The following is a 23,905-nucleotide window of genomic DNA, read 5'->3' on the forward strand; positions in this document are numbered from 1 at the left end:
ACCTCTTTGGCCAATAATTATATTTTGAAATGCCCAGAGCCAAGCACAGTGCCAGGGGTCATGGAAGGCTCTCAATAAATATCTAGTGCACCCTGGAACATTCCATATGCCCTCAGATAACATGGCTATCCCAAGGACAAAGAATTTAGTGAAGGGAGAAGAAAAAACACACAGTCTTGGGTCAGGAAAGGCACTCTTGTTCTGCACAAACCTTTACCACACTGTGGCTTGTGCAGAATGAGTGAAGCTCTCAACTGCAGTTTCCTTGTTAACGGAACAGAGATTGCCAGGTCATCTGTCAGTAAACAGACTTACTCAACTGTCCAACTCCAAATGACTGTGTGGCATTTCATAGTACTGGGCATTATAACCATTTTCTCTTTTAAAAGTTGAACTTGGAGATCCAAAGCAGAAAGGAGATCAGGATTTGCAGTGTTCTGTCACATGGAATCCCCTATTTCTGAGCATTAATCTGAAACATGGAAAAATTGTCCAAAGTGTGGAAACCTCCAGATTGGACACAGCAGAACCCTTTTCAGGCAGCCTCTCTGCCTATATTCCATACCTTTGACCTTAATCTAATCAATTAAAGACACCCACAGATCTGAGTCCCCATTTTCTGAAGGTTAAAAGTTTAGTTCCATTCGGCACAAATTAGGTGTATAGCATAAAAACCTTGAGTTTGCTGAATACTTTGAAAGGATTCAGATTCTGAGGTTCTGAACTGTACAGCCATTTAGAAGAAAGATATCCATCCCATTTCTTCTCTGAAGAGATCATTTCCTTTGTTCTTATGATCTGGTAGCAAGTCTTTTTATATTTCCACTTTTTGATTACCATTTTGTCTTCTCATTTCTGCTGGTCATTTTCAACATACCCCATTTCTCCTTTTCTTCAGTGGAAAAATTTCTTCAGTGTTTGGATGCTCTGGGAAGGTAGTGGCTGTACTTTTTGGGGTCTCTCTGCCTGCTGGGCTACTTGACGTACTTTTGAGCCTTTGCTTCACATTCTTGCCTGAGACCCCTCTGGGATTATACAGAGGGAGGCACCAAAACGGGGACTCTGATACATTCGCAAGCCAGATCCACCCACATTCAGTAGCATGAAAGGAAAGCAGCTTAAAAATAATGGAAATTATAGAGGAGCTTTGACCTCCCATTGAAGTCCACATAATTTTCCTTTGTTGTGCATTTTCTTTTCTTTAGGACCACCAGAAAAAGAAGTAGTGGTGCACCTTAAGAAGTTGGATACGGCATATGATAACTTTGGCAATTCTGGCCATTTCACCATCATTTACAATCAAGGCTTTGAGATTGTGTTGAATGACTACAAGTGGTTTGCCTTTTTTAAGGTTAGTTTTGTTGGAATATACATTCATATTTTCAATGATTTGATAACTGAAGCCTCTTCTAATGAGGAGACCCTCAGTATTTTAATTTTAGATTAAGAAGATAACCAGAAGGGATACCAATTTTCTGAAAAGAAATTAGATGGTGTAATTTTGCCACTTTATTTAAAATTATAACTTCAGTAGGTTTAAAAAAAGTACATGATCTATATTCGAGTATGTATGATCCATCTCTATTTAAATTTACATTTTGGTAAGTATGACTAAATTCTTTATTTTCTTTATAACTACATCTTTATTTCTAATTGTTGCCTTAGTCACTTGGCTTTGTACTGAATCTGTTGGAAAGATAGGGGTTTTTTTAATTATCTTGAGGTTATTATACTGTCCCTCTTATCATCGTTTGTTAGCTTTGAGAAATTGACCTAAATGACTCATTGAACTAGTATAATGTACTAAATATATTAATGTGAATAATTTATTTGACTAAAGTGGGACAGAGATGGAGAGCCTTGGAGTTACTCCTTGGGCTAATGAAAGCAGAAGGTAGCCTGGCCAGCCCAGCTTGTTTTCTTCTCTCACTAGGGAAGAACTGTTGTCCATTCTTATGGTCTTACACATTGCTTCTAATTGCAGACACACTCTAAGGTAAAATACTTGAGCACAAATTGCAGTCCATCCCAGATATCCTTCTGAAGTTGGAACATTTCCTATTAGCAGGGTATTAAATGGTTTAACTGAATTGAATACGCAAACCTGAGACTAGCTGTTTCTTATTCTAAATAAAGTATAAGTAAAGACAGTTTTTCATGGGTTAGTGTCGGTAGCCTTTAAAACATCTGGTAAGCGTTGGCCAATTACAGGAATTTGTGGGAAGGTGAGGGAATGATTCTGTTAAAGATGATGAAAGACAAAGCACCAGGAAAAGACTAATTTCTAAATTTATTGTGATCGTTCATGTGGGTTGTGGCTTAATCACTAACTAGGATATGTTGTTAACATCTGAGCCAACCAAATTTCTAAGAATAGTAATGCCCAATTTTTTTTTTTTTTTTTTTTTTTTTAACTACGAGGACCCCTTCTTAATTGAAAAAAGAAAAGAGAGACGGGAAATGTTGTCTCCCCTCACCTGGATTGGCTGTCTGATATTCAGCTGGTGGGAACCAGTCCATCCATGCTGGCCATTGAGGGCCAGCAGTCTGTTTTATTAGTTGAAGCCCATGCTAGACCAGTTATTAAATATTTTTAAATATCTCCCCTAGATACTATGTATTTTTAAAAATCATAGCAGTATCTGTATGAGTTTTAAAAATTGTAGTATGTATGCAATAAATGTGATTCCATCTGAATATAATTCTTGGTCTGCATATTGATGAGCCTAGGGCTTTGTAGACCTTTGTAGGTACTCTGTTACAGTCCTTCAAAAGTTCTTTGCCTTCAGGTGGGGAGTGAATTGCCTATGGAATTGAGGCACAAGGAAAGAAATATTCAAGACGGTTGTTACCATGTACCTTCCTCCTTCCTCCACTTCTTCCTCTTGCCCCTGCTTTTTCCCACCTCTGCCTCCTCTTCTCCTTTTGTTGATACAAAATAGGTAATCGATATTTATTTAAAACATGAAAAGGAAGTAGAATTCAGTTGAGAAATACGTTGCATAAATTACTTAAGTACAAGATAGGGTGTAGTATATAAATAGATGAGTGCATAGTTTTACCCATTTGGCTTAGAAGACTTTTCATTCTTCAGTTCTGTAGAATTGGAGAAACTGGTGGTGGAACTTCTAATGACACCATTACTTACCTGAGACATAATCAGAAACAGGCAAGGGCAGTTTCCCTCCGGTAATATTTTCCCATCAGTCTGTCTGCTCTCAGCTTGAATAGGAGTCCGGAGATGGTGGGGACAGAGGGAATGGCTGGTAGCTGAATGAGGAATCGGAACACTTCTTTGTACAGTTGACCCTTGAACAACACAGGTTTGAACTGCGTAGGTCCACTTATACAGAGATTTTCTTTTCAATAATAAATACTATAGTAAATATATACACAGTCCGAGGTTAGTTGAATCTGCAAATGGTGATCCAGGGTTGGTTGATTCCTTAGATGTGGAAACCCGTATATTGAGGGCTGACTATAAGTTATAGGTGGGTTTTCAACTACTTGGAGGGTTGGTGCCCCAAACCCTGCGTTGTTCCTTTGTTCAAGGGTCAACTCTATTTCTCTTTAAGTCACAGTATAAGCAAATTTGGTATTTTTCTGTAGCCTCAGAACATTAGTTGCAGATCAATAAAGGCTTTTTAAAGCCAAATGAAGTTGTAAGTGTTCTCAACCATATGTGGGAAGAGTCAGTGTATACACTGGTTGTAGGGTAGAACCCTACCTGATCATATGCTTCTGGACAGCATTCTCTTATTAGGAATAAAAGTAGAAGAGTGTTCTTCTGCTACTGATTTCAGTGTATTTTTTAAAGTGTTCATTTGACCAGAACCATCATCAGGACCATGTTTTCTTTTCCTCCTAACAAATCAGCCACTCTGGTCAGTAGTTAGATCATGTGATAAGGATCATAATTTCAATAAGCAGAGCAGAACGTACACAAGATACTTGATTTTAAACTTTCTCTTAACACAATCAAGTAGTTCCCGATAAACATATTTTGCAGAGTGATAAAATGCCATGTTCTTTAGCAAATCCAACTGAAAAAGTAATGGGGAGTAGCAGAATTTAACAAATTTAAGAAAAATGATACAGTGGAGTTGACTTTACATAATAGGGCAGTCAAACGCTTTTGGAATGATACTTGTTAACATGAAAGGCTTGCTGGGTTTAACCGTAAGCCTCGGGGTATTTCCTACAGTGGTGCTGGGGAATCCATGCTGGGTGTGTAACTCAAGAAAGCTCACCTATTTAATGAATAAAGCATGTGAGATTTTTTTCCTACAGATTTTAGAAGTATCTTTTAAATGAAAAATAATTTATTTTTAAAAAAGAACAATTATCAAGATATAAGCAGTGTTTACTAGTCAAGTTTAGGCGCCTTATGTAAACTACGCCATAATCCACTCAACCTACTGCTATTGCAGAAGTATCTGACAAATTTTTGCCATTTAGACCCTCCACTGTTATTCTACAAATCAGTTGGATTTCCAGGAGTCTTCCTTAATTCACAGCAGACCCTACCACTTGTTTCCTTTTGCCCTCTTCAGATATGCTTTCATGAGGTTGTTTCTTTGAGTTGTTCCTGCTAGTTTGCTGAGCGGGTGTTACATGCAAGGTATTCTATTAGGTTCCTGCTCCGCCTTCTGTTCCTCTGTTCCCCCAGATCAGCCTGCAGCTCAACAGAACAGACAGCTTCCACATCATTCTCCCTGAATGCCAACTTTGGAGCAGTTGTGACACCACTTTTATTGCTAGGAACTTGCTTTTATTAAGTTCTACTTATTCAGGCCTCACCTGGAAAATAAGCAGAATTTTTCATGAATTGAGGTTCTTCGACCTTTTTTCCCTTGGTTTTAACGGCTTAAGAAATTGGGAGTGGAGTGGGGATGATTTTTTTTTTTTTTTTTTTTTTTTTTTTTTTTTTTTACATAGGACTTCAAGCTAGATAAAAGCTTGGAAGGAAATCTTGACACTGGAAATTTATACATAGTTTGAGTTAGGCAGGAAGCACTAGGTGTATATTTTTGAAAGACACTTTTTTTCTACTCAACTTCCAGCATAGATTCAGTTATCAGAAAACTTTGGCGGGGTTACAAACTCACATGAATTTAGGGCTCACCCAGGCAAATACCTAAGCATTTAAAACAACTTTTGTAAAACAATAAGGAGTTATTCAACCTATGGCAAAATGGAAACTTTCCTAGAGATGTTCAGATTCAGTTTTCCTTTAAAATAATGCGCTGGCCAAAATATAAGACCATCTGCACAAGCCAGTTTCTAAGACTATCAAATTTTAATAGCATTACCATTTGATTATAATTGGCACACTCCAGTAAATTTGCACCCTTTAAAAGTAGCTGCAGATGAAAAACAACCAACCTCTTGTATAGAAACACGCAATGTAACAAAATAATGTAAAGGATGTTTGATTACGGCTGACTTTGTGATGGGTGGGTAAGCAATTGTTTTTTTCTTCTTTACACTTCTGTGGAATTTGTTCATTTTTTACCATGAGCATGTATAAAGCTCCTCTACACCGTCCTCTACCAAATTGCCAAGGAAGGAAGTGGTATGAAACAAACTCAGCTTCAAAGAATACCCTCAAGTTGCATAAGCTTTCTAACCTTTTACTGTTTCTCACTTTACTTTCTCTGAGGCTGTAAAAGGGGGCAGTAGCGAATGAACTCAGATTTTATTTTGAACATTAAGCTACTCAGGGGCTGAAGAAGATGCATAGAAGGGAAACTAGACTCATTAGGCTGAAAACTGAATTTGGGGATAGTTAAGCAGACTTCACTGATTTCTAATTGAGTTTTTGTTTGGGACCTACCAGTCTTTGTAGAACTATAAGCTAAAAACACGACCGTGAGTATTTCTAAAGCAGGTTGGTACTCAAAACAAGAACAGTATGTTGGGAAATCCATACCAGAGGATTTATTTACCCATTTTGTGTGCTAGTGACTTACAAATTTCAAGCTTGTCACAACAGTTAGAAATGTGAATCATGTGTTCCTACAGTAAAGGATTTGGGAGTCTCTCGCAATTTTTCTGTTGTGCCTTCTGGGTTCATTTTTAAGATATAACAAACTTTCAGAATATTTGTTATTGGGATAGATTTACCTGTTTTGATACAGATTCAACACACCAAGATGAGTTTGTCTTTTTTTAAAAAAATAACTTGATGTTTACTTTTAAAAGTGTTTAAATTGAGGAAAAGAATCAGAAGTTAAGCACTTAACACATGTCTGGGTATTTGTTTTCTTTCATGATGTTGCTTAATCTCAACGTAATGACTCAGTTTTCCATTGTAAACCCTTCGTAGGATGTCACTGATTTTATCAGTCAGTTTTTCATGCAACTGGGAACTGTGGGGATATATGATATGCCACACCTGAGGAACAAACTGGGTGAGCTCCATTGAAATATTTTTAACTTTCTTACTAAAAGCAAGCTTCCCTCCTCCTTGGTGGCTTATAAAAATTAATGCTTATTTACTCATCAGGGAGAGGAAGATGGAGAACAGAGAGATTATGGTTTTCTTATAGATTTCTTGCTTGAGCCTGCTTATTTGCTACTTCTTATGTGCCTTCACTATTTATTTTCATGTTAGTATGTTCCGTTTGCACACATCAGATTAGCTTTCTCAAGCATGATGCTTATAACGTAAGTGGACAGGAAACCAAAAAGATAAAGACCCAGTTAAGGAAAGGTTGGTTCAAATTCAGTTCACATCCTTGAAGTAGCTGTGCTGCCTGAGGTTGCTCATTCTTTTCTAAAAAGACTCAAGAGGGACCCATGTGAACCATGGCATTTTAGTTGTCTTCCAGTAGAGAAGGTGGCTCTGCCAGAGAAATTGACGTACCTGTTAGTCATCCCTTTGAGACATCACCTATCATTTTTTAAACTGGTTCCTTCTCAGAACAGACTGTTGACTAGGGAGAAGAGGATCTTTTTCACTCTGTACATTCTCCTCACACTTTCAGAATAGATGTTTTAATCATTGCTCTCTCTGGATCCATAAATTGAGATGTCTAAAATTTTGATGGAAAAATGGGTGGTTAGAGAGAAAAAGTTAATAGGGACTTACCCTCCCTTACATTTCATATAACAGATTTTCCCCTTTCCCTTCCTCTTTTACTTAGCTCTTAAGTAAGGAAGTGAGATATGAAAAAGGGAACTGGGGCAAGTGTTGAAAGCACCAGAGCCTTATCCTGTATCAGCGTTTTTCAAACTTGTTTAATGGGCCAGCGGTGGCCCACACATGTGCCAGGAAGGGATTACTCATAAGTTGTATCGCTTCATCTTGTTAAGCTTTAAAGGTTGTTCTAGGCAGCCACTAATAAAACATCAAAGTGAAAATTAGAGCTGAAACCAATAAGCTCTTTCTTCTGAATTTATTTCTGGTAATTGAGTAAGTGTAGACTGCCTTAAATAGTTTTCTTTCAGAACTTCTCACAATCTTTAATATACTGTATGGTGATAGCTGAGAAGGGAGATATGATAGGAAGGTTTTCTAAAATAAGTTTACCATTATTTCCTCACAAAAATTTAAGGTATTCTCAGAATGCAGTTTACAAAATTCTGTCTTAAAACTTTCATTCTTTCTCCTTATTAGGGAGATGCTTCTACCAGCAGAAAAGATTGACCCTAGTATTTGATCTGTAAATGGGATAAATAGCCTTGTACCTAGAAACATTGATCCAAGTAGCATTAAGCCTGCATTTAGAATTTGTAAGGCGTATATGTTATTATGTCTCGGTTGCTAGATTAGCCTCTTTCTTAACTACATTTCAAAACTATATTAGGCTTATTTGGTAGCATTTAACTTAAAATGCATCTGCATGTGCTTCTTGAGCATGTTGGCTGCATGTACGATATGTATTGCTTAAGCATTCAGCTGTTGAGAACGGCAGCTTTTTGTGAATGTCTTAAATAGCATGAAAAAATACCTGCATCTGAAATACTAGTATTTTTTTTTCACTTAAAGAAATTAATATGTTTAAATTTTTAAGAGACAGTATGATCTTTGTTGGCTTGTAACTCTAGTTTTTATTGTCTTTTAGTTATTAAATAGAGCATCTGTTGAGGGGCTTTTTTAAAACCACAGCCAAAAACAGACTTTGGGGCTAAGAGGCAAGAGGCAGAGCAGCATGCGGCAGTGGACCTACCTACCTCTAACAGCTAGCAGAGGCCTCTAGCAGCTACAGTCCCTTCTGGAGTCTTTATGTGCATGTAACATACAAAGGAGTCCTGGTAACCTACCTCCAAGGCAGCTGCCCTCCTGAACACTTCCTTGGAAAGCAGCAACTGCCATTCTGGAATGTGAACAACCAAAGACCAAGCAGGAAAAAGAAAAAAAACCTGGAAGTCTTAGGTGGCTTCGCCCTTCAGCCTTTGAATAAAAGGAACAATATGCAACATACATTTCTTTCTTATTTTCTCTTTTGAAAACTCTTCTGTTGAAATGATTTTTTCAGACTGCTTTTAGGACTTTACTTATTTGTTTTATTTTGTTAACAGTGCAAATTTTACTCACAGTTAAATGAACTTCCCAAGTGCCTTCTCTTTCTCTAATTACCTTGAGGAGCCCCGACACCTATTATAAGAATAAAATTAGGCTTCAGAATATCTTGAGATGTACAGATACATCATGGGTGGGAAGATGGTCCCAGGGGGACATGTTTGGGGGAGGAGGCTTTCTGAGATAAACCAAACGGCTGAAGGGTCTCTTTTTATAGATCATAGATCTGCAGTACCCCTGCCCAGAAAGATGGTATGATTAATACATTTTTTTTTGGTGTTTTTTAAAATTAGGTGCCAGCCTTGTGCTAAAACTTGACATGCTTTATGTTACAAAAATCCCATGAAGTAGATATTACTAGCTTCAATTTTCAGATAGGGAAAAATTAGTCTCATACAGTGCTTAAACTCACACAGCTTCTAACTGTAGAATTATATGGGCTATTTGTCAAGTTTGTTTCACAAACAAGTATTGGTACTTGAAGTCACATTTTGGGCAGGTTTTCTGGTGAATCATAGTCTGTAAGCATCACAAATGTTAGTTCAGTGCACTGTATTGGCTCTTGTTGAAATTTTAGGAGAAGAATTGGCTTGAACCTTAGATTTCCTTACCAAATGAGGCTACTGACTTTCTTTCCTAAGCCCAGGTCCCTTATTCAAGACAAAAATTTACTTTTTCCTTCTCTTTATGGTTCTCCAAATTGAAGGAGAGTTTTGTAACCTTCAAGTTAAGTACCCTTGCTAAGTTTACTTTTCTTTTTTTTTTTGCGGTACGCGGGCCTGTTACTGTTGTGGCCTCTCCCGTTGCGGAGCACAGGCTCCGGACACGCAGGCTCAGAGGTCATGGCTCACGGGCCCAGCCGCTCCGCGGCATGTGGGATCCTCCCGGACCGGGGCACGAACCCGTGTCCCCTGCATCGGCAGGGGGACTCTCAACCACTGCGCCACCAGGGAAGCCCAAGTTTTCTTTTCTTAATTACACTATTGTTCAAACTGATTGCTGTCTTTTAGGTCTTTCCTGTTAATAAACAATGGACTAGTCTCCTCCTCATTTGTTTAGAGCTGATTAAACATCAGCCTTGGCAAACCAAAAATGTGGGGCTACACCTAATTCTTATTGTCTGGGAGGACTTTTCTGCATCCCTTGAATTGCTTCTTGAGTGGAAGAGTCTTTCTCTAGATAGTAGGTTGTCATTACTTTATTGGTTCAGATAATTATTTATATCATTTGAGAGGCACTGGTCTGCTGTTCTGGGAAGGTTATATCTTATAAAAACTAAATAAGAGTACATCCGACTGCCACCTGGATACTTTCTTCTCTCCTGATGATTCTTTTTTTTTTGCGGTACGCGGGCCTCTCACTGTTGTGGCCTCTCCTGTTGTGGAGCACAGGCTCCGGATGCGCAGGCTCAACGGCCATGGCTCGTGGGCCCAGCCGGTGAGCGGCATGTGGGATCTTCCCGGCCCGGGGCACGAGCCCGCGTCCCCTGTATCGGCAGGCGGACTCTCAACCACTGCGCCACCAGGGAAGCCCTATCCTGATGATTCTTTGTCACTCAGGATCTTGATGCCACCTCTGTGAAATTCCCCAGCTTTCTCCCTTACTGGGAGGAATGCTCTTATTTTGGTTCCAATCGTACTTTGCAGGTATCTCTGCCCTGGTAGTACTAACTCTGCTGTAAAAGGAATGACTTGATAGCGTGTCATCTTCTTCCAGACTGAAGATCTGTGTATCTTCAGCACCTAATGCATGTAGAACTTTATCTTGGAACTTTAGTTTGGAAAATTATCCACATTTCTCTCGTCTTTTCAAAGACTTCAAAAGTAGTACCAGCTTACAAAGAATTAATTCTATAGGGTTCTAGAAGCCCAAATCAGGAACGGTGCTATGTTTATATTTTTGGTCCTCTGTTCTAAAAAAAATATGAGGTTACATACTTACAGCGTTCTGTAAGAGTTGTGTATTTTCAAACTGATTGTCCGGATGTAAATACTGACAAAGCAACCAATGTGTATAAGAATATATTTAGCAAGGCATCTAAAATCACCCCTACTAAAGTGTTTTTTTTTTCCCGTTTCTTTGAGTATCTTTGCATCTAAATGTTTGGTTTGATTATGAAAGAGAAAACTTGGGTACAAAATTGCAGGTATTTGTGTTAGTAGGCCCCATAATAGATTACTGTTTAGCATTCTCTGTTGTAATTGCCTGTTTGTCCTTTCCTCTGGCCTTTAAACTCCTTGAGGGCAATGATCAACGTTGTATTAATGACCATTTTATTCCTTATGTATAGTTCAATATGTGATAAATAATAGGGCTTCAATAAATATTTGTAAGAGAAAGAAAATTGAATAATATACCATTGTGTTGTTCTGTTGTTTTATTGTTGTGTTTCTGAAAGTATTTTTACTTTGTGTCCTTAGAGGCTATGGTAGACCCTCAGGCCATAGTTTTTGAATGACTTTGTAGAAAACAGATGAGACTTTAACATTTTATTCTGCTTATATATTATATTTTAATTTTTTGTGTGAGACTGTAGGGGCTAAGATAAACCTCAGAGTTAAAAATAGTAAAGTTCTAACTTTCAGAATTACTAAAAAGTAAATTAGCTGTCATGGGGAAATAGTGAGCTTTATCTGTGACTGCAGTGGTTCCCCAAAGCCTGGATAACCAAGGACTCAAACTAGCCTAGGGTGCTGTGGGCTGTGCCCCCACTCCCTCCTTAAGAAGCACCAGCTAAAGGTTAGAGTCGATGAACTCTAAAATTTCTAACAACCTTACAGTTTAAGAGATTATGAGCAAATAAGTGAGGAATGAGCCAAGGGACTTTGTCTACCTTGCTGGGTTTCAAATTGCTGTTTTCTGAACTAGTTCTGGAACATATGTTTTGGTTTAAATGGAACATCTTTTCAGCCCTGGAAATAAATTTATGGTCCGCCATTTTCATATGTAAATCTGATTGCCAGTTCCTTCAGTAAAATGCTGGAGGTTATTTGGTTGCAACCACCGCAGCAATTTCCTGGCAGTCTCACAATTCATTAAAATTCAACTTTTTAAATAAATGGTTAAGTCTGGTTAGTGGGCAGAAAACGGAAGCTAATCCTTGAAACTGCCAGGGAAGTTTGTTTCTGAGGTAAGATGTGACACTCTTGGTTGGGTTGGAAAAATATCAATTTAGCAAAAGATGCCTTCTTCTCCTTTGTTGCCATCTAATGGCTTCATTCACACTCCAGACCTGACAGCAGATAGAAGCAGTTAATCTGCGCTTACGTAGACATGTACAGTAAACAAATGGCAAAAAATTGAATTAACACTCTTTGTTCTTCAGTATTGCTGGAATGTAATCTCTCTATATGTGTGGTGTATCATCAAACCATTTAACTTCATGCAAGGTGTTCTTTTCTGAAATGGTGAATGATATTGATGGATTAGACCTAGATGTCCAAATTTTTAATAGGTATTCCATAGTATGTATACATACATTTAAAAAATTATATACATGCACTGCTATACTAACATGTTTGCTATCAAACATGAAATAATATTAAATGATTAAATATTTGATTTATTTATTGTCACAAAAACATGTCCTGCCAAAATATATCTCATTATGATATTCTTTGGAAACAATGTAAAACTATGTTTCATTATCATGATTTTGTTGCCAAAAGCAATGTAAGGATTTCTGTTACCCGTCATTTTTATTACTGCCAATTTTCAACATTTGGAAACAATTTTCTAGTTAAAATGTTTCAAGTAAAGAATTTTAATTTTGACACATTTTGTTAAAAGTATGAAAGTGTCACTGGTAGAGTTTAGAAGAATTACTGTTTGGTATTTAAATGATGTTTGGTGTTAAATGATAATTTAATGGGCAAATTTTAAAACGGAGACATTTGCTTTATTGATAAAACAGATTAAAAAGTGAATACCGCAACGCTGGAACCATTTCAAAACATGTTTTCAAAAACTCATACCAGGAATAGGGCAAATGTAAGCTTTGTTGTTTTCTTATATTTACATCATTAGTGTTTGCAAATCCTGGTTTCTTTGCAAGTATTATTTTAAACCACATGTTCATTTTGTGCGAGTTAGCTTAATTACATCAGATGTACGTAAGTGAGTTTAAGCACGCACATGTAAAAGGGAATGTGCTGTGTCCTGACCATCTTTAGGCAGCATACTGCACATAACAGGTGAACATCTGACATTGGAACTGAGTGGGGTTATCAGTGTTGCTTTGTATATTAAATAATAGTGGAGGTTGGTTTTCAATTTTATTTCTATGCTACAAATAGAAATCGAAATTATAAGATTTTTCTTTCAGATATTTTAATGGATTGTCTTCTCATTTTGGAAAATTACTGGTTGACAGGATAAAACCCGTATCAACTGCTCAGTTGACAGTTTGGGCTAGAGTATCAGTTCTTTGACAGCATGAGTAAAGTCTTAAATGGCTTTGTATCCCATGTGGTAACAGTTGGTAGTGTTTATATTGTTACTTGTTCAGTGTTTTATAACTTTTTAAACTCTTCATACTTCAGTGTCATCCTTATTCTCAATAGGAATCCAGTGAAGTAGCGATCATTCCCATTATCAGCTGAAGAAACTGAGGCTCCTTAGTTGCGACTTGCTCAAGGTTACATAAATAAGTGGCAGAACAGGGATTTAAAGGGCAGAGTCCTTTTTCATTAAAGTACATTTTTCTCATAGCTAGTGCATTACATAAAGGAAGTATTCAAATATTTGCTAATTGTAATCAGGAAAACAGTGGAACAAAAGGTATAAGTCATTCCCCCCCCCCCCTTAGTGTCAAAAAGCAGTTGAGAAAGAGATCTGGGATAAATAACTTAAGTTCTAAAATATCCCAACCTTTTCTTTTTCAGTTGGTTAACATTAGTAGGTAATTGGATGGAATTGGAGAATTGATAAAGTGAATGGGAAATTGAAGACAGGTGGTTTCAAGAATGTTTGGCAACCCAACGTTAATCTTGAAGAAGCAAATGGAGAGTTACTGAATCCTAGTAGTTTTCTAAACCCAAGTGCTAGGGTTTGGAATTCCTTCAGATTTTATGCAATTATCTATTTGTTGCAATAGAAATTGGCATAAATGAATAGAAACTTAAACTATGCCATCTGTGCAAGGCAGTATTCAGAGACTGATGTTTATATAAATAAAATAAATGAAAACCCTTAGGAAAAAAATTAAGCTACATTTCAAGCTGGATAGTGTGGCCAAAACTTCAACTTCTTAATTGGTAATAATGTCAGAAATCACAAAAGATGTATTTTACAATAGCAGGAAAAATGACAAACATTGAGAACATTCAAATCAAGAAAATAATGGGGGCACAGTGTGTGGTCCTCTCAAATTAAGGTACTAAGTACTCGGCTTCTTGGGGGGTTAAATATCTCTTTTCTACTAAGTTGTAGCTGTCCTGCACAGTGGCATCACAGTCCTGTCCTACCTTTCATAAGGTAATTTCAGGTTCTAAAAGAAGACCAAATTATTTTAGACTGGGAAAACTACAGAATAAAATAAAATAAAAATTTTAAATGGAAAATAATTCCATCAATTTAATGTATAAGAAGTGGTACATAAAGATAGCATCTCTTGGTAATTTGCTAAGTAAAAACAGTTGTAGTGTTTTAGGATTATTTAGGGTTACTTAGAATGTATAAATATTCTATGTAAGTAAGGAGTATGTCTAAATTATTTACCTGGCTTTGTGAATAATAAATAAGAAATCCACAGATGTAAGGACTGTGTAGTTAGGAAACTTGAAGGGATATTTTGGAACTTTCAGGTCAACTTAAATTTACAAGTAGGGAAGCTGAGGTTTGGGGAGGAAAACTGACATTTCTGAAGTAATAGGCAAAGTCAGAACTTGGGTCTCTGTGACCCACTTCTTTTAATTATAAATTTCTTTTAATTATAAAAGTGTCACTCTTCTTTTAATTATAAATTTTTCTAAGTTTCTTGTGTTATTGTTTAAATAGGACTTGGCATTTGTTGTTCTTTCTGTTATTCATTTTTTTATTCACTCATTCAATAACTAATTGCTTTCTAGTGCCAGTGTCCTAGTTAATGAATAAACAAAAAAATCCTCTTCTCACAGTGGTTACGTGGAAAGAACAACCCTCACAGGCTGTTAGGAAAATTAAATGGGTTAGTATATATAAAATGCAACCTATGAGGTTGAGTCTGTTATCATCATCCTGATTTTATAGATGAGGACATTGAAAGTACAGAGAGGGTAAGTAACTTGTTCAGGATCACACAGCCAGTAAGTGGCAGAGCTGGATCCAGTCCAGGTAGTCGAGCCTGCAGACCAAGTCCTTTACCTCTGCCCTGTATCAAAAACCCTTGACAGAAAGGGTAAAAAGACTGGACTAGCCAGGACAACATAGACACCTGAATAGTGGGAAATCACCATTAGGGCTACTGGAGAATTTAAGTGACCCCTAAAAAGGGTCTTGGGCAACAGTTTGGATCTGACTCATGAGAGCCAATTAATTTCCAGCTTTGTTTTTTAAAGGAAATAATGAATAAAGCAATGATTCTTGTAACCTTTAAACTCATATTTTAATTCTCTCTTCTCTAACTTTGCAAAGTCACTTTTTTTTTCCCCATGAAAAACATAATGCCTATTATCCCAAAAGATCATTGTGAGGCTCACATGATAATAGATGAAAAACCCTTTGCAAATTGCTTAAGCATTTTCTGCATGGTTTCTAGGTATCTCCTCTCCGTGTTTTTGGCAATTGACCTGTATGTTTATTTCTCTAGCACTTTGTGAGAAGACAAAGTGTATGAAGAAATGTTGCATGGTATTTGGGAAGAATGCTTGGTTATAAATTCTAGTTCAACCATCTCTTTTAGGTCTCTTTTTTTGTCCCCCGAGACTGTATTATCTTTATGTTCTCTTGAACCTCTAAGATTTCTGAGTAATCTGTAAAATGTTTATAAAGTATGATGTGATAGGTAAATGTTAAGGTCCTGTAGTTCTGTAACATTGATGGTGAAGGGTATAGAGTTGCTGAACAAATATGAACGGTAAGGATCTTTAGCACAATCGGTCATGCTTCAGTGATATTTTTCCCCCTCCAATCAAAATAACAAATCAGCCTTTTCCTCACAGGGGAAGTTCATTTGGTGTTAGCCATCATGCTTATAAGTTGTGCCAACTAGGTGAACAAAAAGCACACTGATGAGAAACATGGGGCCCATTTCTTCTAACTTGAATGCCCCTGACTCTTTTGGTACATTGAGAAAGTCATTTCAGCTGTGATCTAAATTTTCTGCTTAGGTGGGGAAATTTCCCAGGCTTTTTCAGGCATGGTTAACTTGCTGGACCACATGATCTGGGTTCAAATAAATAACCACGTTATTTACATGTCTGTTTATTTCGTTGAATACCCAGCGTCTTAAGGTCTGGGGCTGCATCAATACATATGTGCATGTGTGCCTAGCACCTAGCACCTAACATGATGCCTGGGAAATATTATGTGACCAATAAGCATTTGATAAATAAGTGAAAGAACTTAGCAAAATACAAAATAGGTTATACAATTCATGTTTTTTTTCAGGAAGTGTAATCATAATCCTAGACAGGTCAGAGTTAGTCTCTAGCAACATCTGAACCATCCTTCGTAGGTGTCCTCTTCTAGGGCTTTGTAGGCTATGTTTCTTATCCTTAGGAAATTCATCACCTTTTTAAAGTGATGAATTTCACGAAATGTATATAACTATCTTCATTTTGTAAATAACCAAGAAAATCCCACCCAAAGATCATTTTCACCTTTCATTTTTTTAAAAATAGTATTTCATAAAAATTTTACTTATTTGCACTCCACTTAAGTACTGTCTTGTAGTTTTTTCCTCTTAATACATCATAGGTTATTTTTCTTTCTTTTTTTTGGCTGCACCACACAGCTTGTGTGATTTTTAGTTCTCCAAACAGGGATCGAACCTGGGCCCTTAGCTGTGAGAGCGTGGAGTCCTAACCACTGGACCACCAGGGAATTCCCAGGTTTTCTTTTTTTTTTTTATTGTTCTATACAGAGAGGTCAGCAAACATTTCTTAACAGGGTCAGATAGTAAATGTTTTAGGCTTTGTGAACCTTATGGTCTCTGTGGGAGCTCCCCAGTCCTGCTGCTGTAGCACCAAAGCAGCCAGAGATAAGATATTCAATACTATAAACAAGTGGGTCTGGCTGTGTTCCAATAACACTATTTATAAAAGCAAGCAGCCTTCCCTAGCCTCTTCTACTGTAATGAACATCTTCCTGTGTTTAGCCTTTTTTTTTCATTTATGTGTATTTGACAATTTCTACAAGGTAGCTCTGAAAAACTCTTAAAGCCTTGTCAGACTGCTTTCTAATAACAGCACTGGTGGGGGTGAGCAGTGGCCTACCCCCGGCTGGCCTGTCTGCATCATAGGAGGTTGCCAATATCGAACAGTTTTTGATTATAAAAATAGTAGTTGCAGATAGTTCAGCATAATAAATATAAACTTTATTAACCTTTTCACGCAACATACCCTCCAGTGTTGCAGCCTGGTCGTGTCCTAGGCCTTTATTTCAGTGTTCCTGTATCCCGAGTTGGGGCTTTAGCAGGGAAATGAGGAGTGGTGAGCCAAACTCATGCTAGTGGAGATATTCTTAGCCAGAGGTAGGGAGACTGGCTTCACAGTGTTAGGAACCACCAAGGAAGAAGCAAAATGTACATATGAATAGCCCGAAGTAACTTATCTTGTGTGGCAAGAATCCCAGGATTCAGACCTAGCTCTTTTGAATTCTAAGGCCATACGTTTTTAACTCTATGCCTCAATATGATTTGAATTCAGAGTCAGATGCAGTAAGGTAGTTTTACCTTTAAGAGTAGTTTAGCCTACACATTCCTTTAAACTTGGGGTTTGCAAACTATAAGTCTGTTTTTGTAAATGAAGTTTTATTGGAACACCATGTAGTTCATTCACTTATGCATTTCCTGTGTACCTTTCACACTGCAGTGGTAGAGTTGAGTGATGATGACAGAGGACTGATAACCTGCATTTATTGTTTGGCCCTTAAAAAGAAGTTTGCCACCCCCTCAGCATAGGTAAAGTAGCATCCATTATATTAGATTCAGTCCACAAACTACATCCTGAGGGCCAAAATCAACCGTGTACTTTTGTAAAGAAAAGCATTGAAACACAGCTGCTTGCCGTGCTGATTTGTTTGTGTTGCCTTTGAACTGCTTTTGTGCTTCTGTTCCATTCAATTAAGTCAGTGCCTGAAATTGTCTATATCGAAGTCCCTTCAGAAAGAAATTTAGCGTGCATTATTTTCCTTTCTTCCTCCCATGCTCTCCGCTCTCATTCTGGATTATATGTCCTTTCCTCCATGAGGAGATGTGATAACACAGGGTTTTTAGGCTGTGGAGCCAAAGCATCTGAGTTCAGATCCTAGATCTATCACTATATACAGCTGACCCTAGAACAACATGGGTTTGAACTACGTGGGTCCACTTATATGCAGATTTTTTTCCCATAAAGACGTTCTTCAGTACTACATGAGCCGAGGCTGGTTGATTCCTTGGAAGCAGGGCCCAGGATAGGAATGGCTGACTATAAAGTAATATGTGGATTTTTGACTGCGGAGAGTCAGTGCCCCTGTGTTGTTCAAGGGTCAACTGCAGTTATTTTTCAGCGTTAACATCGACATAAGACAACGGGCCATATTAGTGAAATAAAGTGGAGAGAATATTTAATAATCAGGTTACTTTAACTCCCTCATGATTAGAATATACTAATAAATTGGGAGGTTAACAGGAGAAAAAATTTTAATATTTTGGAACATTTTCACCATATGTTCTTGTATTTTTCTGGAATATATCTTCTCTGAGTGGAAAAGTAGTCTGACAAACTGAGCAGAATTTTGTTTCTGCCACTTCACAGCTCTGTTACCTTAGGTAGGGGCTGCTTACCCTCTCTGCGCTGAACCTCCACTTACTCACTGGTAAAATGGGATTATTGGTGTCTGTCTCCTCATAGGCTTAATGAGGTAACTTTTGTAAAATGCCTGGAATGGGGCAGATGCTCTAAAAATGTTAGTTTCTTTCCCTGCCTTTCGTTCCCCAGAAGTGTTTGTTGTGTAAATTTTGCTTGGTAGTCAGTGATGCTAATTGTAGAAAAGTTTATTTCTCTTTCTTTTCTAGAATAGGTCGCAAACTGAAACCTCTCAGTTTTTGTTTTGGTTGGCAGTGGCTGGTCCCTAAGATGAAACGAAAAAGGTGCATCTTTACTGTGAATGGGAGACAAGGAAACAGACCTGAGAGAGGAACACAGATTCACTTGGCTTTTCCTTTTCTTATTTGATTGCAGTATAAAGAAGAGGGCGGCAAGGTAACTAGTTACTGCCATGAAGCCATGACTGGCTGGGTGCATGACGTGCTGGGCAGGAACTGGGCTTGTTTCACAGGAAAGAAGGAGGGAAATACCTTTGAGAATGTGAACGTGAACATAGCACACCTTGAGAATCTCCAGGAAAAGTGAGTTGTCGTAAATGAAAGTTACATATAGTTTTTTATAATATGTATGTCTGTCTTAATTCTTGGAAAATTTAATTTGATTATATAAAATGTATTTGACTTAGAAACATAAGCCATGTTATGTACAACTTTCCTGGAAAAATACATTGAGTGATAGAGAAGAAAGTAGTTTTTCAAAGTACTTCAAAAGTAATGGACCAATGATAGCTTTAAAGAATAGTTATATAAAGGACCACAGAATTGCAGTGACTTATACAGAAAAGTCATTTTATTATTGCCATGTAATAATATGTCGCATAATACTTGTAGATACGTATGTTTATGTTGCAACAAATATAGGTGATGCTAATTGAACATAAGTTTTAAACAAGGAAATAAATAACTGCAATTAAAGTTCTTAGTATTTATGTAGCGTATTAGTTTCCTGGGGCTGCCATAACAGAGTACCACCGGCCGAATGGTTTAAGCAACAGAAACTTATTTTCTCACAATTCTGGAGGCTATAAGTCCAAGATAAGGTGTCAGCAGGTTTAGTTTCTTCTGAGGCCTCTGTCCCTGGCTTGCAGATGGCTGCTCACTGTTGTTCTACATGGTCATCCTGTCTGTGTCCTAATCTCCATTTCTTAAAAGTACACCAGTCATATTGGATTAGGGCCCACCCATATGGCCTCATTTAACCTTAATGTCCTCTTTAAAGGCCCTGTCTCTGAATACAGTCACATTCTGATGTACTGGAGGTTGGAACTTGAACACATGAATTTGAGGAGGACACAATTCAGTGTATAACTTTCAGTTAAAGTTTTTGTTGAGTTAGGTCCAGTGTAAGTAACTATGAACCACACAAGAGATTTCAGACTTTTATTAGTTTGGAAGGAAAAGATAAATATTAGCAGTAGCAAATTTTCTGTTTTGTTTGGTTGTGAAATCCACTGAAAGTGTACATGAACAAATCATCCAGAGCCAGACCACACTGGCAGTGAATGACTCTGCAGCAGAGAAGGTGGGGGGACATGAGTTCAAAGAGGACAAATCGCACTTGTCTGGGGAAGTACTCCCCAAGATTTAGACTAATTCATCACCTCCATTTTGAACTTAGCTTTTAAATTGCTTTGTTTGGAGTGATCCTTGGGCAACACCTTCCCTATGAAGCTGTTCACTCTTCACCCTACTACTTTGTACTTTTCTGACATTTCAAACATTGCCTCATTTAGTGAAGAAGCTACTAACCGGAGTGCTCAGAATCTATGTTGCCTCACTTGTAAAGTAAGCATTTAGGACTAAATTACCATCAAGGTCTCTTTCAGCTCTTAATGATCTGATTTCAAGATAGACATTTACAACTTAAAATATATTCCTGTGTCTTAAGAAACAACAACTGTAACTGGCTTTTGTTGTGTGCTAGTGTTGTCAGAAATAGAATACAGGCAGTTTTATAATCTATTTAATAAAGGTACCTCTCTGGTTTCACATTTTGCAACAAATGGGAAAGGATTTTGATAAAAACATTAACACATTATCAATGTGGTTGCACATTTTTCTTATTATTTTCAGTGCTCCCAGGATTTTTGACTATATCAAAATACTCTCTCTGCGAACATCTAAATTAAAAGAGAAAGAAAATTTCAAAATATGCCTAACATGTTACTCAGGTTACGTATATCTTGCTTTGCATAATTGAATGTTAATGAAAGTCTTGGGTAGTGAGTCACACTTAAGTTACAGAATGTTATGTATGTATGTGTTTATGTATGTATGTATGTACGGCTGCATTGGGTCTTTGTTACTGTGCGTGGGCTTTCTCTAGTTGTGGTGAGTGGGGGCTACTCTTCGTTGCGGTGCGTGGGCTTCTCATTGCGGGGGCTTCTCTTGCTGCGGAGCATGGGCTCTAGGTGCACGGGCTTCAGTAGTTGTGGCTCATGGGCTGTAGAGCACAGGCTCAGTAGTTGTGGCTCACAGGCTTAGCTGCTCCAGGGCCAGAATCTTTTTTAGTAGAAATAACATGGTGAATTCTGTTCATTCCTAGCACCTGGCACATACGTGAGCTACATGTTTAAGTTAAATGAATAATCAACCCCCTCAGTTCTTTTGCTTTGTAAACATGCTCTTTGTGTGTTAGACTTGTTTACATCTATATCCAAGCATTTGGCATCAGGTAAACCAGTGCCTTTCAGATTTTAATGTTGCTGTGAATCATCTGGGGATCTTGTTAAAAATGTAGATTCTGATTCAGGTGGCCTGGGTTGGATACTCAGAGTCTGCATTTCTAGCAAGCTTCCAGGTGCTTCTGCTGATACTGGCTCAAGAACCAAATTTGAGTAACAAGGATATAAACCAAATGTCCCTATGGAACCATTTTTTTTTCCATCATGTGGTTATAATGCTTGCCATGCTATATATATATTGTACACAGTTTTGCTGTCCTCCCCCCCCGCCTTTATTTTTTATTATTACAAAGTTTAAAAGGTACATTGTAGAAATTGTAGAGGGTGGGGGAAAGGTGATGATCCTATGTCACCACTCAGAGATAACCATGGTTGTATGTACTTATGGTATAAATATAAATGTTCACTTCCACAAAAATTGATTAATTCTATATAAACTTCTTTGATATTCTGCTTTTTTGTTTAATATAGTGTGAAGTTTTCCATATCACTAAATAATCTTCCAGATATTTTTACTGAATAAACTATATAGCAAATGAAGTACCATTATTTATTTAATCCATCCCTTACCTTAGAATATTTATGTTTATAATCTATCACTGGTATAAAAATGTTTCACTGAACATCCTTATACATACATCTTAGTTCACTTGAACTTTTATTTTCATAGGACACATTCCAATTCTAGGCTATTGATAGAGATATAGAGATTGACATATCCAGTTGCCTTCCTGAAAGATTATACCACTTTCCACTCAGGCCCACAGTATAAGAGTGCCTATTTTAACGGGATCTATTTACATCAGTAGAGAGTGTATCTGAAGTTGTCTTACTTTTGCTGGCAGGTATTCTAATAGGCTCTACAAATATAACCACAACTTTGTGAAAGCTATCAATGCCATTCAGAAGTCTTGGACTGCGACTGCATACATGGAATATGAGACTTTTACACTGAAAGAGATGATTAGGAGAGGTGGTGGCCACAGCCGGAGAATTCCAAGGTAATAAAGCACATCTCTTTATCACTAGTAAAGATATTTGTATCAATTGATATCCTCCTCCCTGGGCTGTTCATCATTTTATTGGTCATCGTAACTTAGACTTTTTATGTTATCTTTTCCCTGACCATCTCCCTTTCCTATTCATACAGACTCGGATGTTCTCCAAGCCCTATTTATGGGTTTTGCTTTCACAGCATCTGCCATTTCCTTTACTCTCTTTCCATTTTCTACACTTTGGCTTAGGGCTTTGTCATCTCTATCCTGTATAATGGATCAGCTTCCTGCCTTCTCTCTCTTTGGTTTCTACCCCTCCCTGTCCTCACTCTTAGCCATTCTATGAAATACTGCCTGTTACATCTTCTTACACCCAGCTATGATTGAGTCACTACCTATTGTCTAATGAATAAATTTAGCCTGGTAATCAAAGCCACCTAAATTTGCCCATAACTGTATTGACTACCTTGACCTGCTTTCAAATAATATGACAGAAAATTCCTGAAAACTTTCACCTACCTCCATTCATGACACTCCTTTTGCCTCAGATACCCCTGAACTTACCTATAGAAACTGTCAAATTTGCCACCTGTAAAAATCTCAAAATCCTTTCTCTGTTTTTAGGTCCAGCAAAAAATATTCCATATTTATCAATATACCTCTGCTACCTTCAGCCAGAGTGGCATTTCCCTCCCATCTTTAGTTTATATACCCCATGGTGTATTTCTTATGGAAAATTATACCGTTCTTTGAATTTATACAGTCAGGAATTGGGTAGATTTATTCCCTCAAAACTATAGCTGGATTTAGCAGACTATGTAGTTTCTCTCACAGTTCTACCCATATCTGAAAAGAATCTTATACAGTGTTTCTCAAAGTGTATTCTGAGGAATGACTAGTGTGTGAGATGCTCTGGTTAGTCGAAATTGGGAATGGGAGCATACCGTATTCCTTCTCAGATTCACTAAAGTGAAAGAGCCATCCTGTATCTGTGTGAGACGAGAAGTTGAGACCTGTTCAGTAACAAGCCAAAGGAGAACCCAGAGGAGGTGGGGTCAGCACTGGAGCCCAGGGAGACTGGGACTCCTGTCTGGAAGATCGAGGCTCAGCCCCAACTGCTTTGCCATGTGTCAGGTGCCATGTTTCTGAAGAACTCTTGTAGAAAAACGTATTGTTTATGGACATCTGAGTCCAGAGCTCTCTGCAGATTCTTAAAAGAATCTGGACCCAAATGATTGAAAGCCAATAATGTATAGTGTGCCTGTGATGTTTGTAATTCTCACTTCTCCATCTCCCTGATTTCTCTTTCACTGTCTTCGTTTTCACACCACTGAGCTTTGTTGTCACATTGCTTTTGTTTTATCTGTGTGTGCATTGATGGGCAAACACTCTGCCTTTATAGGATGTTAGGAAGAAGGAAGTTAACAATTGCCTGTTTTGTGCTAGATAGTCACCTAAATGTATCAGCAGCAATTTAGTCTTAATGACATGGTTGATGATGATGGTGGTGGTGATCATCCTAATAGCTTAATAATTTGGTAAGGACTTATCAGAGACAAGGCCATGTTTTAAGCACTTGTTAATCATTATTACATTGAATTTTCATAACAATCCTTTGCGGTAGGCATGATTGTACCCATCTTAATAGGAGGTGATCATAGTTTTGTGATGTTAAGGTCTTTGACGAATA

General features: G+C 37.6%; 1 protein-coding gene across 3 annotated transcripts in view; it reads left to right on the forward strand.

Annotated features, from left to right (window-relative positions):
* CTSC (cathepsin C) overlaps positions 1–23,905 on the forward strand; it is a 47,466-nt gene that overhangs the window by 7,759 nt on the left and 15,802 nt on the right. The window contains exons 3-5 of one of the 3 annotated variants that reach the window (XM_082659431.1): positions 1,206–1,351; positions 18,892–19,058; positions 22,066–22,221. In XM_082659431.1, the coding sequence (XP_082515557.1) occupies positions 1,206–1,351; positions 18,892–19,058; positions 22,066–22,221 (469 nt within the window). Of the gene's footprint in view, positions 1–1,205; positions 1,352–6,328; positions 6,414–8,069; positions 10,849–18,891; positions 19,059–22,065; positions 22,222–23,905 lie in introns of those variants that run through there. The other 2 variants (XM_082659432.1, XM_082659433.1) reach the window with 2 other exon arrangements.

The sequence above is a fragment of the Grampus griseus genome (genome assembly GCF_964374135.1).
Source record: "Grampus griseus genome assembly, chromosome: 8".
Lineage (NCBI taxonomy): Eukaryota > Metazoa > Chordata > Mammalia > Artiodactyla > Delphinidae > Grampus > Grampus griseus.